The sequence below is a fragment of the Bufo gargarizans genome, chromosome 2, assembly GCF_014858855.1.
Source record: "Bufo gargarizans isolate SCDJY-AF-19 chromosome 2, ASM1485885v1, whole genome shotgun sequence".
NCBI classification, from domain to species: Eukaryota; Metazoa; Chordata; class Amphibia; order Anura; family Bufonidae; genus Bufo; species Bufo gargarizans.
The window spans coordinates 269,997,511-270,011,501 of NC_058081.1; the positions used below are offsets into that span (position 1 = coordinate 269,997,511).

The following is a 13,991-nucleotide window of genomic DNA, read 5'->3' on the forward strand; positions in this document are numbered from 1 at the left end:
CTAGGGAATGTGAGACTTTTGGGAATCAATCGAGATACAGTGGGGGGTGATGACAGTAGTTGACAGAGTACAGATCAATGTAATCTGTAAGGTGGAAAGTAAAATAAAAAATACGAATATTCGTAAATCGACTTTTACGAAGTTCTACGTATTCGCGAATATGGTGCTATACTATATGAATGCACAGGCCTTTGTCTCTCTGTTCTGGGGACAAGTGTAGATATTTGCATTTGCGTTAATAAAATCGCCTTACGAAGATTCGCAGCTCAATTCAATCACTAATGTATGAATGCAAAGCCCTTTGCCTCTGTTCTGGGACAAGTGTAGATATTCGCATGTGCGCTAATAAAATCGCCTTACGAAGATTCGCAACTCAATTCACTAATGTATGAATGCAAAGCCCTTTGCCTCTGTTCTGGGACGTGCCGATATTCGCATGTGCGCTAATAAAATCGCCTTACGAAGATTCGCGCCTCAATCACTTTCTAGGCAATGTGAGTAAGATCTGAGCTGTTGGACCTTTGGGAAACAATCAATTATATGTGTACTGTAATTTTGTGGGGGGGGGGGGGAAACAAAAAACGAATATTCGTTTTTACGAATATATAGCACTATATTCGAAATATTCGCGAAATCGCGAAGTTGCGATATTCGCGAAAAAAATTTGCTTTTCGAATATTCGCGCTCAACACTACCCAGCACCCAGGCAGAGGAGAGAGGTCCCGTAACAGAGAATCTGGCTTCATGTCAGCAGAGAATCAGTCTTCATATCATAGCAGAGAATCAGGCTTCACGTCACCCACCACTGTAAGAGTCAATTTTCATAAATTTAGGCCCAGAACCCAGGCAGAGGAGAAAGGTCCCGTAACAGACAATCTGGCTTCATGTCAGCAGAGAATCAGTCTTCATATCATAGCAGAGAATCAGGCTTCACGTCACCCACCACTGCAACAGTCAATTGTCATAAATTTAGGCCCAGCACCCAGGCAGAGGAGAGAGCTCCCGTAACAGAGGATCTGGCTTCATGTCAGCAGAGAATCAGTCTGCATGTCATAGCAGAGAATGAGGCTTCACGTCACCCACCACTGCAACAGTCCATTGGCATATATTTAGGCCTAGCACACAGGCAGAGCAGAGAGGTCCCGTAACAGACAATCTGGCTTCATGTCAGCAGAGAATCAGTCTGCATGTCATAGCAGAGAATGAGGCTTCACGTCACCCACCACTGCAACAGTCCATTGGCATATATTTAGGCCTAGCACACAGGCAGAGCAGAGAGGTCCCGTAACAGACAATCTGGCTTCATGTCAGCAGAGAATCAGTCTGCATGTCATAGCAGAGAATGAGGCTTCACGTCACCCACCACTGCAACAGTCCATTGGCATATATTTAGGCCTAGCACACAGGCAGAGCAGAGAGGTCCCGTAACAGACAATCTGGCTTCATGTCAGCAGAGAATCAGTCTGCATGTCATAGCAGAGAATGAGGCTTCACGTCACCCACCACTGCAACAGTCCATTGGCATATATTTAGGCCTAGCACACAGGCAGAGCAGAGAGGTCCCGTAACAGACAATCTGGCTTCATGTCAGCAGAGAATCAGTCTGCATGTCATAGCAGAGAATGAGGCTTCACGTCACCCACCACTGCAACAGTCCATTGGCATATATTTAGGCCTAGCACACAGGCAGAGCAGAGAGGTCCCGTAACAGACAATCTGGCTTCATGACAGCAGAGAATCAGTCTGCATGTCATAGCAGAGAATGAGGCTTCACGTCAGCCACCACTGCAACAGTCCATTGGCATATATTTAGGCCTAGCACACAGGCAGAGCAGAGAGGTCCCGTAACAGACAATCTGGCTTCATGACAGCAGAGAATCAGTCTGCATGTCATAGCAGAGAATCAGGCTTCACGTCAGCCACCACTGCAACAGTCCATTGTCATAAATTTAGGCCCAGCACCCAGGCAGAGGAGAGAGGTCCCGTAACAGAGAATCTGGCTTCATGTCAGCAGAGAATCAGTCTTCATATCATAGCAGAGAATCAGGCTTCACGTCACCCACCACTGTAAGAGTCAATTTTCATAAATTTAGGCCCAGAACCCAGGCAGAGGAGAAAGGTCCCGTAACAGACAATCTGGCTTCATGTCAGCAGAGAATCAGTCTTCATATCATAGCAGAGAATCAGGCTTCACGTCACCCACCACTGCAACAGTCAATTGTCATAAATTTAGGCCCAGCACCCAGGCAGAGGAGAGAGCTCCCGTAACAGAGGATCTGGCTTCATGTCAGCAGAGAATCAGTCTGCATGTCATAGCAGAGAATGAGGCTTCACGTCACCCACCACTGCAACAGTCCATTGGCATATATTTAGGCCTAGCACACAGGCAGAGCAGAGAGGTCCCGTAACAGACAATCTGGCTTCATGTCAGCAGAGAATCAGTCTGCATGTCATAGCAGAGAATGAGGCTTCACGTCACCCACCACTGCAACAGTCCATTGGCATATATTTAGGCCTAGCACACAGGCAGAGCAGAGAGGTCCCGTAACAGACGATCTGGCTTCATGTCAGCAGAGAATCAGTCTGCATGTCATAGCAGAGAATCAGGCTTCACGTCAGCCACCACTGCAACAGTCCATGGTCATAAATTTAGGCCCAGCACCCAGGCAGAGGAGAGAGGTCCCGTAACAGACAATCTGGCTTCATGTCAGCAGAGAATTAGTCTGCATGTCATAGCAGAGAATCAGGCTTCATGTCAGCCACCACTGCAACAGTCCATTGGCATATATTTAGGCCTAGCACACAGGCAGAGGAGAGGTTCATTCAACTTTGGGTAGCATCGCAATATAATGGTAAAATGAAAATAAAAATAGGATTGAATGAGGAAGTGCCCTGGAGTCCAATAATATATGGTTATGGGGAGGTAGTTAATGTCTAATCTGGACAAGGGACGGACAGGTCCTGTGGGATCCATGCCTGGTTCATTTTTATGAACGTCAGCTTGTCCACATTGGCTGTAGACAGGCGGCTGCGTTTGTCTGTAATGACGCCCCCTGCCGTGCTGAATACACGTTCAGACAAAACGCTGGCTGCCGGGCAGGCCAGCACCTCCAAGGCATAAAAGGCTAGCTCTGGCCACGTGGACAATTTAGAGACCCAGAAGTTGAATGGGGCCGAACCATCAGTCAGTACGTGGAGGGGTGTGCACACGTACTGTTCCACCATGTTAGTGAAATGTTGCCTCCTGCTAACACGTTGCGTATCAGGTGGTGGTGCAGTTAGCTGTGGCGTGTTGACAAAAGTTTTCCACATCTCTGCCATGCTAACCCTGCCCTCAGAGGAGCTGGCCGTGACACAGCTGCCTTGGCGACCTCTTGCTCCTCCTCTGCCTTGGCCTTGGGCTTCCACTTGTTCCCCTGTGACATTTGGGAATGCTCTCAGTAGCGCGTCTACCAACGTGCGCTTGTACTCGCGCATCTTCCTATCACGCTCCAGTGCAGGAAGTAAGGTGGGCACATTGTCTTTGTAGCGTGGATCCAGCAGGGTGGCAACCCAGTAGTCCGCACAGGTTAAAATGTGGGCAACTCTGCTGTCGTTGCGCAGGCACTGCAGCATGTAGTCGCTCATGTGTGCCAGGCTGCCCAGGGGTAAGGACAAGCTGTCCTCTGTGGGAGGCGTATCGTCATCGTCCTGCCTTTCCCCCCAGCCACGCACCAGTGATGGACCCGAGCTGCGTTGGGTGCCACCCCGCTGTGACCATGCTTCATCCTCATCCTCCTCCACCTCCTCCTCATCCTCGTCCTCCTCGTCCTCCAGTAGTGGGCCCTGGCTGGCCACATTTGTACCTGGCCTCTGCTGTTGCAAAAAACCTCCCTCTGAGTCACTTCGAAGAGACTGGCCTGAAAGTGCTAAAAATGACCCCTCTTCCTCATCCTCCTCCTCCTCCTCCTGGGCCACCTCCTGTTCCATCATCGCCCTAAGTGTTTTCTCAAGGAGACATAGAAGTGGTATTGTAACGCTGATAACGGTGTCATCGCCACTGGCCATGTTGGTGGAGTACTCGAAACAGCGCAACAGGGCACACAGGTCTCGCATGGAGGCCCAGTCATTGGTGGTGAAGTGGTGCTGTTCTGTAGTGCGACTGACCCGTGCGTGCTGCAGCTGAAACTCCACTATGGCCTGCTGCTGCTCGCACAGTCTGTCCAGCATGTGCAAGGTGGAGTTCCACCTGGTGGGCACGTCGCATATGAGGCGGTGAGCGGGAAGGCCGAAGTTACGCTGTAGCGCAGACAGGCGAGCAGCGGCAGGATGTGAACGCCGGAAGCGCGAACAGACGGCCCGCACTTTATGCAGCAGCTCTGACATGTCGGGGTAGTTGTGAATGAACTTCTGCACCACCAAATTCAGCACATGCGCCAAGCAAGGGATGTGCGTCAAATTGGCTAGTCCCAGAGCTGCAACGAGATTTCGCCCATTATCACACACCACCAGGCCGGGCTTGAGGCTCACCGGCAGCAACCACTCGTCGGTCTGTTGTTCAATACCCCGCCACAACTCCTGTGCGGTGTGGGGCCTGTCCCCCAAACATATGAGTTTCAGAATGGCCTGCTGACGTTTACCCCGGGCTGTGCTGAAGTTGGTGGTGAAGGTGTGTGGCTGACTGGATGAGCAGGTGGAAGAAGAGGAGGAGGAAGCCGAGAAGGAGGAGGTGGCAACAGGAGGCAAAGAATGTTGCCCTGCGATCCTTGGCGGCGGCAGGACGTGCGCCAAACAGCTCTCCGCCTGGGGCCCAGCTGCCACTACATTTACCCAGTGTGCAGTTAGGGAGATATAGCGTCCCTGGCCGTGCTTACTGGTCCACGTATCTGTGGTTAGGTGGACCTTGCTACAGATGGCGTTGCGCAGTGCACACTTGATTTTATCGGATACTTGGTTGTGCAGGGAAGGCACGGCTCTCTTGGAGAAGTAGTGCCGGCTGGGAACAACATACTGTGGGACAGCAAGCGACATGAGCTGTTTGAAGCTGTCTGTGTCCACCAGCCTAAATGACAGCATTTCATAGGCCAGTAGTTTAGAAATGCTGGCATTCAGGGCCAGGGATCGAGGGTGGCTAGGTGGGAATTTACGCTTTCTATCAAATGTTTGTGAGATGGAGAGCTGAACGCTGGCGTGTGACATGGTTGAGACGCTTGGTGACGGAGGTGGTGGTGGTGGTGTTGGTGGTACATCCCCTGTTTGCTGGGCGGCAGGTGCCAACGTTCCTCCAGAGGCGGAGGAAGAGGCCGAGGCGGCAGCAGCAGAATAGGCCGAGGCGGCAGCAGCAGAAGAGGTAGCAGGGGGAGCCTGAGTGACTTCCTTGGTTTTAAGGTGTTTACTCCACTGCAGTTCATGCTTTGCATGCAGGTGCCTGGTCATGCAGGTTGTGCTCAGGTTCAGAACGTTAATGCCTCGCTTCAGGCTCTGATGGCACAGCGTGCAAACCACTCGGGTCTTGTCGTCAGCACATTGTTTGAAGAAGTGCCATGCCAGGGAACTCCTTGAAGCTGCCTTTGGGGTGCTCGGTCCCAGATGGCGGCGGTCAGTAGCAGGCGGAGTCTCTTGGCGGCGGGTGTTCTGCTTTTGCCCACTGCTCCCTCTTTTGCTACGCTGTTGGCTCGGTCTCACCACTGCCTCTTCCTCCGAACTGTGAAAGTCAGTGGCACGACCTTCATTCCATGTGGGGTCTAGGACCTCATCGTCCCCTGCATCGTCTTCCACCCAGTCTTGATCCCTGACCTCCTGTTCAGTCTGCACACTGCAGAAAGACGCAGCAGTTGGCACCTGTGTTTCGTCATCATCAGAGACATGCTGAGGTGGTATTCCCATGTCCTCATCATCAGGAAACATAAGTGGTTGTGCGTCAGTGCATTCTATGTCTTTCACCGCTGGGGAAGGGCTAGGTGGATGCCCTTGGGAAACCCTGCCAGCGGAGTCTTCAAACAGCATAAGAGACTGCTGCATAACTTGAGGCTGAGACAGTTTCCCTGGTATGCATGGGGGTGATGTGACAGACTGATGGGGTTGGTTTTCAGGCGCCATCTGTGCGCTTTCTGCAGAAGACTGGGTGGGAGATAATGTGAACGTGCTGGATCCACTGTCGGCCACCCAATTGACTAATGCCTGTACCTGCTCAGGCCTTACCATCCTTAGAACGGCATTGGGCCCCACCATATATCGCTGTAAATTCTGGCGGCTACTGGGACCTGAGGTAGTTGGTACACTAGGACGTGTGGATGTGGCAGAACGGCCACGTCCTCTCCCAGCACCAGAGGGTCCACTAACACCACCACGACCATGTCCACGTCCGCGTCCCTTACTAGATGTTTTTCTCATTGTTATGGTTCACCACAACAACAAATATATTATTTGGCCCAATGTATTGTATTCAAATTCAGCGGGATATAAATTTGAGGCCTAGTATTTAGGCGCTGGGTGACCGGTATGGATTTAGTGACAGAATTAGACTTGGAAATGCACAGAAGCGTGTGTGTGAAGTTATTCTGAATGACCCTATGTGCACCTTCAATATTATATACCCTTTTAGGGATAGATTTCAAATAGCTCTGATATAGCAGAAACCACTAAATTATGAAATTGCTAAATTGGGAATTGTACTTCAACCCAGAACAAAAAATGTGCTTTGACGGACACTAAATATCTTGCCCAGCAACAACAGTACAGCGGTGGGTAACGAGAGATTTAGAGGGATTTAAATTTGAGGCCTAGTATTTAGGCGCTGGGTCACCGGTATGGATTTAGTGACAGAATTAGACTTGGAAATGCACAGAAGCGTGTGTGTGAAGTTATTCTGAATGACCCTATGTGCACCTTCAATATTATATACCCTTTTAGGGATAGATTTCAAATAGCTCTGATATAGCAGAAACCACTAAATTATGAAATTGCTAAATTGGGAATTGTACTTCAACCCAGAACAAAAAATGTGCTTTGACGGACACTAAATATCTTGCCCAGCAACAACAGTACAGCGGTGGGTAACGAGAGATTTAGAGGGATTTAAATTTGAGGCCTAGTATTTAGGCGCTGGGTCACCGGTATGGATTTAGTGACAGAATTAGACTTGGAAATGCACAGAAGCGTGTGTGTGAAGTTATTCTGAATGACCCTATGTGCACCTTCAATATTATATACCCTTTTAGGGATAGATTTCAAATAGCTCTGATATAGCAGAAACCACTAAATTATGAAATTGCTAAATTGGGAATTGTACTTCAACCCAGAACAAAAAATGTGCTTTGACGGACACTAAATATCTTGCCCAGCAACAACAGTACAGTGGTGGGTAACGAGAGATTTAGAGGGATTTAAATTTGAGGCCTAGTATTTAGGCGCTGGGTCACCGGTATGGATTTAGTGACAGAATTAGACTTGGAAATGCACAGAAGCGTGTGTGTGAAGTTATTCTGAATGACCCTATGTGCACCTTCAATATTATATACCCTTTTAGGGATAGATTTCAAATAGCTCTGATATAGCAGAAACCACTAAATTATGAAATTGCTAAATTGGGAATTGTACTTCAACCCAGAACAAAAAATGTGCTTTGACGGACACTAAATATCTTGCCCAGCAACAACAGTACACCGGTGGGTAACGAGAGATTTAGAGGGAATTAAATTTGAGGCCTAGTATTTAGGCGCTGGGTCACCGGTATGGATTTAGTGACAGAATTAGACTTGGAAATACACAGTAGCGGGTGTGTGTGAAGTTATTCTGAATGACCCTATGTGCACCTTCAATATTATATACCCTTTTAGGGATAGATTTCAAATAGCTCTGATATAGCAGAAACCACTAAATTATGAAATTGCTAAATTGGGAATTGTACTTCAACCCAGAACAAAAAATGTGCTTTGACGGACACTAAATATCTTGCCCAGCAACAACAGTACAGCGGTGGGTAACGAGAGATTTAGAGGGAATTAAATTTGAGGCCTAGTATTTAGGCGCTGGGTCACCGGTATGGATTTAGTGACAGAATTAGACTTGGAAATGCACAGAAGCGTGTGTGTGAAGTTATTCTGAATGACCCTATGTGCACCTTCAATATTATATACCCTTTTAGGGATAGATTTCAAATAGCTCTGATATAGCAGAAACCACTAAATTATGAAATTGCTAAATTGGGAATTGTACTTCAACCCAGAACAAAAAATGTGCTTTGACGGACACTAAATATCTTGCCCAGCAACAACAGTACAGCGGTGGGTAACGAGAGATTTAGAGGGAATTAAATTTGAGGCCTAGTATTTAGGCGCTGGGTCACCGGTATGGATTTAGTGACAGAATTAGACTTGGAAATACACAGTAGCGGGTGTGTGTGAAGTTATTCTGAATGACCCTATGTGCACCTTCAATATTATATACCCTTTTTGGGATAGATTTCAAATAGCTCTGATATAGCAGGAACCACTAAATTATGAAATTGCTAAATTGGGAATTGTACTTCAACCCAGAACAAAAAATGTGCTTTGACGGGCACTAAATAACTTTCCCAGCTACAACAGGACAACGGTAACGAGAGATTTAGAGGGATTTAAATTTGAGGCCTAGTATTTAGGCGCTGGGTGACAGGTATGGGTTTAGTGACAGAATTAGACTTGGAAATACACAGTAGCGGGTGTGTGTGAAGTTATTCTGAATGACCCTATGTGCACCTTCAATATTATATACCCTTTTTGGGATAGATTTCAAATAGCTCTGATATAGCAGAAACCACTAAATTATGAAATTGCTAAATTGGGAATTGTACTTCAACCCAGAACAAAAAATGTGCTTTGACGGACACTAAATATCTTGCCCAGCAACAACAGTACAGCGGTGGGTAACGAGAGATTTAGAGGGAATTAAATTTGAGGCCTAGTATTTAGGCGCTGGGTCACCGGTATGGATTTAGTGACAGAATTAGACTTGGAAATACACAGTAGCGGGTGTGTGTGAAGTTACTCTGAATGACCCTATGTGCACCTTCAATATTATATACCCTTTTTGGGATAGATTTCAAAGAGCTCTGATATAGCAGGAACCACTAAATTATGAAATTGCTAAATTGAGAATTGTATTTCAACCCAGAACAAGAAATGTGCTTGAACGGACACTAAATAACTCGCCCAGCTACAGCACTAGGGACAGATTTAGCTGGATATAAATTTGAGGCCTAGTATTTAGGCGCTGGGTGACCGGTATGGATTTAGTGACAGAATTAGACTGGGATATGGCCAAAAAATGAACAGACTATTGCTGGTTAAATGCACTTGGTGTGACAGCTTCACCCTGATGTAGGCTTTAGCCAAAAAACAACCACACCATTGAGGGTTAAATGCACTTGGTGACAGGCGCAGCTTGCCCCTGATTTTGTATATGGCCAAAAAATGAACAGACTATTGCTGGTTAAATGCACTTGGTGTGACAGCTTCACCCTGATGTAGGCTTTAGCCAAAAAACAACCACACCATTGAGGGTTAAATGCACTTGGTGACAGGCGCAGCTTGCCCCTGATTTTGTATATGGCCAAAAAATGAACAGACTATTGCTGGTTAAATGCACTTGGTGTGACAGCTTCACCCTGATGTAGGCTTTAGCCAAAAAACAACCACACCATTGAGGGTTAAATGCACTTGGTGACAGGCGCAGCTTGCCCCTGATTTTGTATATGGCCAAAAAATGAACAGACTATTGCTGGTTAAATGCACTTGGTGTGACAGCTTCACCCTGATGTAGGCTTTAGCCAAAAAACAACCACACCATTGAGGGTTAAATGCACTTGGTCGCAGCTTGTGCTGGCGCACCACAAGACACAAAATGGCCGCCGATCACCCCAGAAAAATGAGACTGACAAACGGTCTGTGCAGCCTAAAAACAGTGAGCAATTGAGGATCAGCAGCTCAATGATCCACAGCTGCAGATCGATCAGTTAATCAAGTCCTTTGGAGGAGTTAATCTGCCTAATCTCGCCCTACTGTCGCAGCCGCAACCTCTCCCTACGCTAATCAGAGCAGAGTGACGGGCGGCGCTATGTGACTCCAGCTTAAATAGAGGCTGGGTCACATGGTGCTCTGGCCAATCACAGCCATGCCAATAGTAGGCATGGCTGTGATGGCCTCTTGGGGCAAGTAGTATGACGCTTGTTGATTGGCTGCTTTGCAGCCTTTCAAAAAGCGCCAAGAAAGCGTCACAAAAGCGCCAAGAAAGCGACGAACACCGAACCCGAACCCGGACTTTTACGAAAATGTCCGGGTTCGGGTCCGTGTCACGGACACCCCAAAATTCGGTACGAACCCGAACTATACAGTTCGAGTTCGCTCATCCCTAGACAGAAGCCGAGTCCCAAATCAAGGAATTATTAGATATACTGTATAAGGCACACCACTTTTTGGATGAAAATACCTCCTTCCACTTTAATATCTTCTGATATCCTGACATTATGATGTGTTCCCAGCAGATCTTAATTAGTCCTTGAGATAAACGGCTCATAAAATTTGCATTTGTGGTGAATGTGACCAGAAACATTAAATAGTTTCATTCTGTTGTCAGATCAAATACACTGCAGACTCACTGGAATGGTTGAACGCTGTAGACATTCATCCACATATGGGCATCCCTAAATTTCTAAACTATATTCTGAGTCACTTTGATATTACTGCCAGACTAATGGAACAAAGATGTACGGTACATCTTTCATGAAAAGCAAAATAAATATGGAACATTCAAATAGACAGACAGCTATGTTGGGTATTGCTGTCACCTAGTTTTAAAAGTGCCATTGTAAATGCAAGAACAATAGATGAAGGGAATGTTTCATTCCGAAGAAATAGTATAACCAATTGATGCGCATACACAAAGAACTGTAATTAATTGCTGGCTTGTAAGGATAATAATTCCGGTGAATTATGATGATGGCGAGTATTTCCAAACTAATTTCCTGAATTATCAACTAGATCTGGAAACTGTAGCTAAACAAGTTTGCAATTAGTTTAGAAACCCATTTCCAGCTAATGCCAGGGAATGCGGAGAGTGTGCTAAAAAAAGACTGCCCGATGGAAAGGTTAGTGTTAAATTGTACATACATTCTGCAATACATTTTCAGAATGGATTTAATAATCTGGCGACTGTATCCTGCATACTGCAGACAGTTATCAAAGCAGGAGTGCAGAATGACTCCAGATTCCTGTATTTTCAGTGCTGGACTACACTCATACAGGGACGTAGTTACACCGGGTGCGTTAACCACAGATACGCCATTTCTTAAATCTAAGTGTTTACAGTTTGTTACTAGAGCAAAAAAATAAAAAATAACACACAACTGTATAAAATTATGTTCTCAAAAACATTCTACCTCAATGATAATGAAAACTTCACTTGTCATCATTCATTATCGTTTTAATGAAGTTTTCATTATCATTGAGGAATCGCCATGATGCTCTTGATAACATAATTTAGTAGAGTGGTAAACTGTGAATATTTAATAAGGTTACTTGCCCATTAACCTACTGGGGTCATTTATTTAATTGGGCAATTGACTGAGCCCAAGGGAGGCCAAAGGTTTTCTCTGCCCCTTATAGCACCAAGCTACAAATTATAAGAGATTATTGGATTATTGGGGGACCATGTTATAGATATTGCATTTGGGTCAGGAGCTTTAATATGCAATTTTGGGTAAAGACCAGCAGCAATATTAGGGTGGGCTCACATCACGTTTTTGTCTTACATTTAACGAATATGTTGGGCAAAAAGGATGCAAACATGTAGTACACTACGCTTTTCCATACCGCAGAGTCAAGTAAAAAAAACGAATATGTTAACGTATACATTTCTTTTTACAATGGAACTCTCTGGTGATGGATGTCATCAGTCTGAGGCATCCGTTTAATGCACACTTTTTTTTTACAATGGAACTCTATGGTAATGGGTTTCACTATACGACATCCGTCTGAAGCATCCATTTAACTTATATGTTTTTGTATACGTCAGATGTAAGACAAAACATGATGTGAACCCAGCCTTATTCAGTAAATTAGGGGAAGACACTGGTAAACCTAGAAGCCAACGACCTGTGTCCTATAAAAAAAACACTCACCTATCCATGGTCCTGAGCCCGTGCCACATCTCTGAGGAAGTGGCTTGATGTCCATAATGGCTGTGGCTAATCAGAGACCTCAGTGGTCACATCTGTTTGAATGGCACATCAAGTGTGACTGCTGAGGGCTGGCCACTACGGTCACAGGACCAAGCCACCTCCACTGGCTGGGAACAGGGCAGCTGATCAGCATAGCGGACTGTGGATTTGTGGATGTGTGTTTTATTTTATGGGCCACTGGTTAGGACTAGTGTTGAGCAAACTTGTATTTCGAGTATGGCATACAAGGGTCAGGTTATCTAAGAATTCCATTATGGATTCCACTGCCACGGACCATGATTTATGGTCCGTGGTAGCTGAATCCATAATGGAATTCTTAGATAACCCAATCTTGAACCTCTACAACCCAGGCCAGACAACCCATTTAAGTTAAAGGCAATTATACGCAATGAAATGGTGGAGTATCACAGTAATATAAGTACTGTATGTCTGCGGACGCATGGCATGTGTATTATATATTTGAAGGCATGTACACATTTCCTTAATCACCAGACAATGCATAATGATATGTTTGATATAAGATAAATAATATTAGTCATATAATATAGAACATTCTACATTAAAGATTTCTCATCCTATTTATAAATACATATTCCTGTTGACTATACAATTTATTGATTATTAGTAAAGGGATCACAGCTGCTCCTCCTCTTTTTTACAGTTTGGGGGGATGATCTCATGGTGATTATTTTACATATAGATTTGATTTAATTGTAGTACTCTGTGAAATGTGAATATGTACTTTTTATGAGTTGATATTCTGCGTCTCAAATGAAATCTGGAGTTTATATGCTTTGTACTATTTTAATAGCATTGCATTTTATTTGTTGTTCTCATTATGTTGGCCCTCCAGTCAGAAAGTCAGTTTTCATAAAATGTCAGGAGCTGAGCAGTTACATTTATTTTCTAAGAAAATCCCGCCAGTGGCAAAAAGCCATTAATTTAATGGCATCAGTAGTCATAACTTCAGATTACCTTCTCTTTGAATGGGACTGTGCTGATATATAATATAAACCATTAGCTAAGACCCTCCTCTGTATAGAAGGGAGGCAAAAGCTAGTGATGTCTTTCCACTTGCTTCATACAGGAGCAGCAGAGGCACCAACTGTTGTGTATATATGTAATTGATTAACTCTATATCAATTAATAGTTTTGAGCCTAACAAAAGGATATTTTAATATATATATATATATATATATATATATATATATATATAGCGCTTAAAGTGTCTTGAAATGATAACAAAAAAAACTTTACTAGCAATTCCTAATAGGTAGTGGCTAACTTACAATGATAAATATAAAATACAATGGAGGAATGAATGATCAGGTTACAGGACCGTGTCCACGGTGTAATTGCTGCAACCTGGTGATATACCACTAAGTCTCCCAGCAATTGGTAAAGTAGGGGTGTATAGTCCCAGTATTAAGTCTGTGGTATCTCCCTTGCGCAATAACCTATAGCCCCCCCCCCCCTCCCTGGGCTTAGCTTGCAGCTCACTGGGGTAGGACTCTGGTCTAGGAAGATAACAGTTACTGACTATATGAAGATACCCCTTACTGCTACCTAAAACAGCTGGCTACACGTACTGATTCCCTATTGGGCGTCCCTATTTGACGTGTTTCTAGAGCTGTACATGCCAGCCTTTCATCAGGAGTATGTACCGAGTGAACCGGACCAACAAACATACAAAGATGCTATACTCTACTGATGGTGAGGGTGCAGCGATGCATAGCCTCCGACACTCTGATGGCCGTAGCGTGGTCGCCGCTTGCCACTGGGTGGAGCTGCATGA

General features: G+C 45.3%; 1 protein-coding gene across 3 annotated transcripts in view; it reads right to left on the minus strand.

Moving 5' to 3' along the window:
* KCND2 (potassium voltage-gated channel subfamily D member 2) overlaps positions 1-13,991 on the minus strand; it is a 494,989-nt gene that overhangs the window by 29,983 nt on the left and 451,015 nt on the right. The window contains exon 7 of one of the 3 annotated variants that reach the window (XM_044276994.1): positions 9,136-9,165. The exons of the other annotated variants lie outside the window; for them this stretch is intronic. Within the exon in view, the coding sequence (XP_044132929.1) occupies positions 9,136-9,165 (30 nt within the window). The remainder of the gene's footprint in view (positions 1-9,135; positions 9,166-13,991) is intronic. 3 annotated transcript variants of the gene reach the window in all.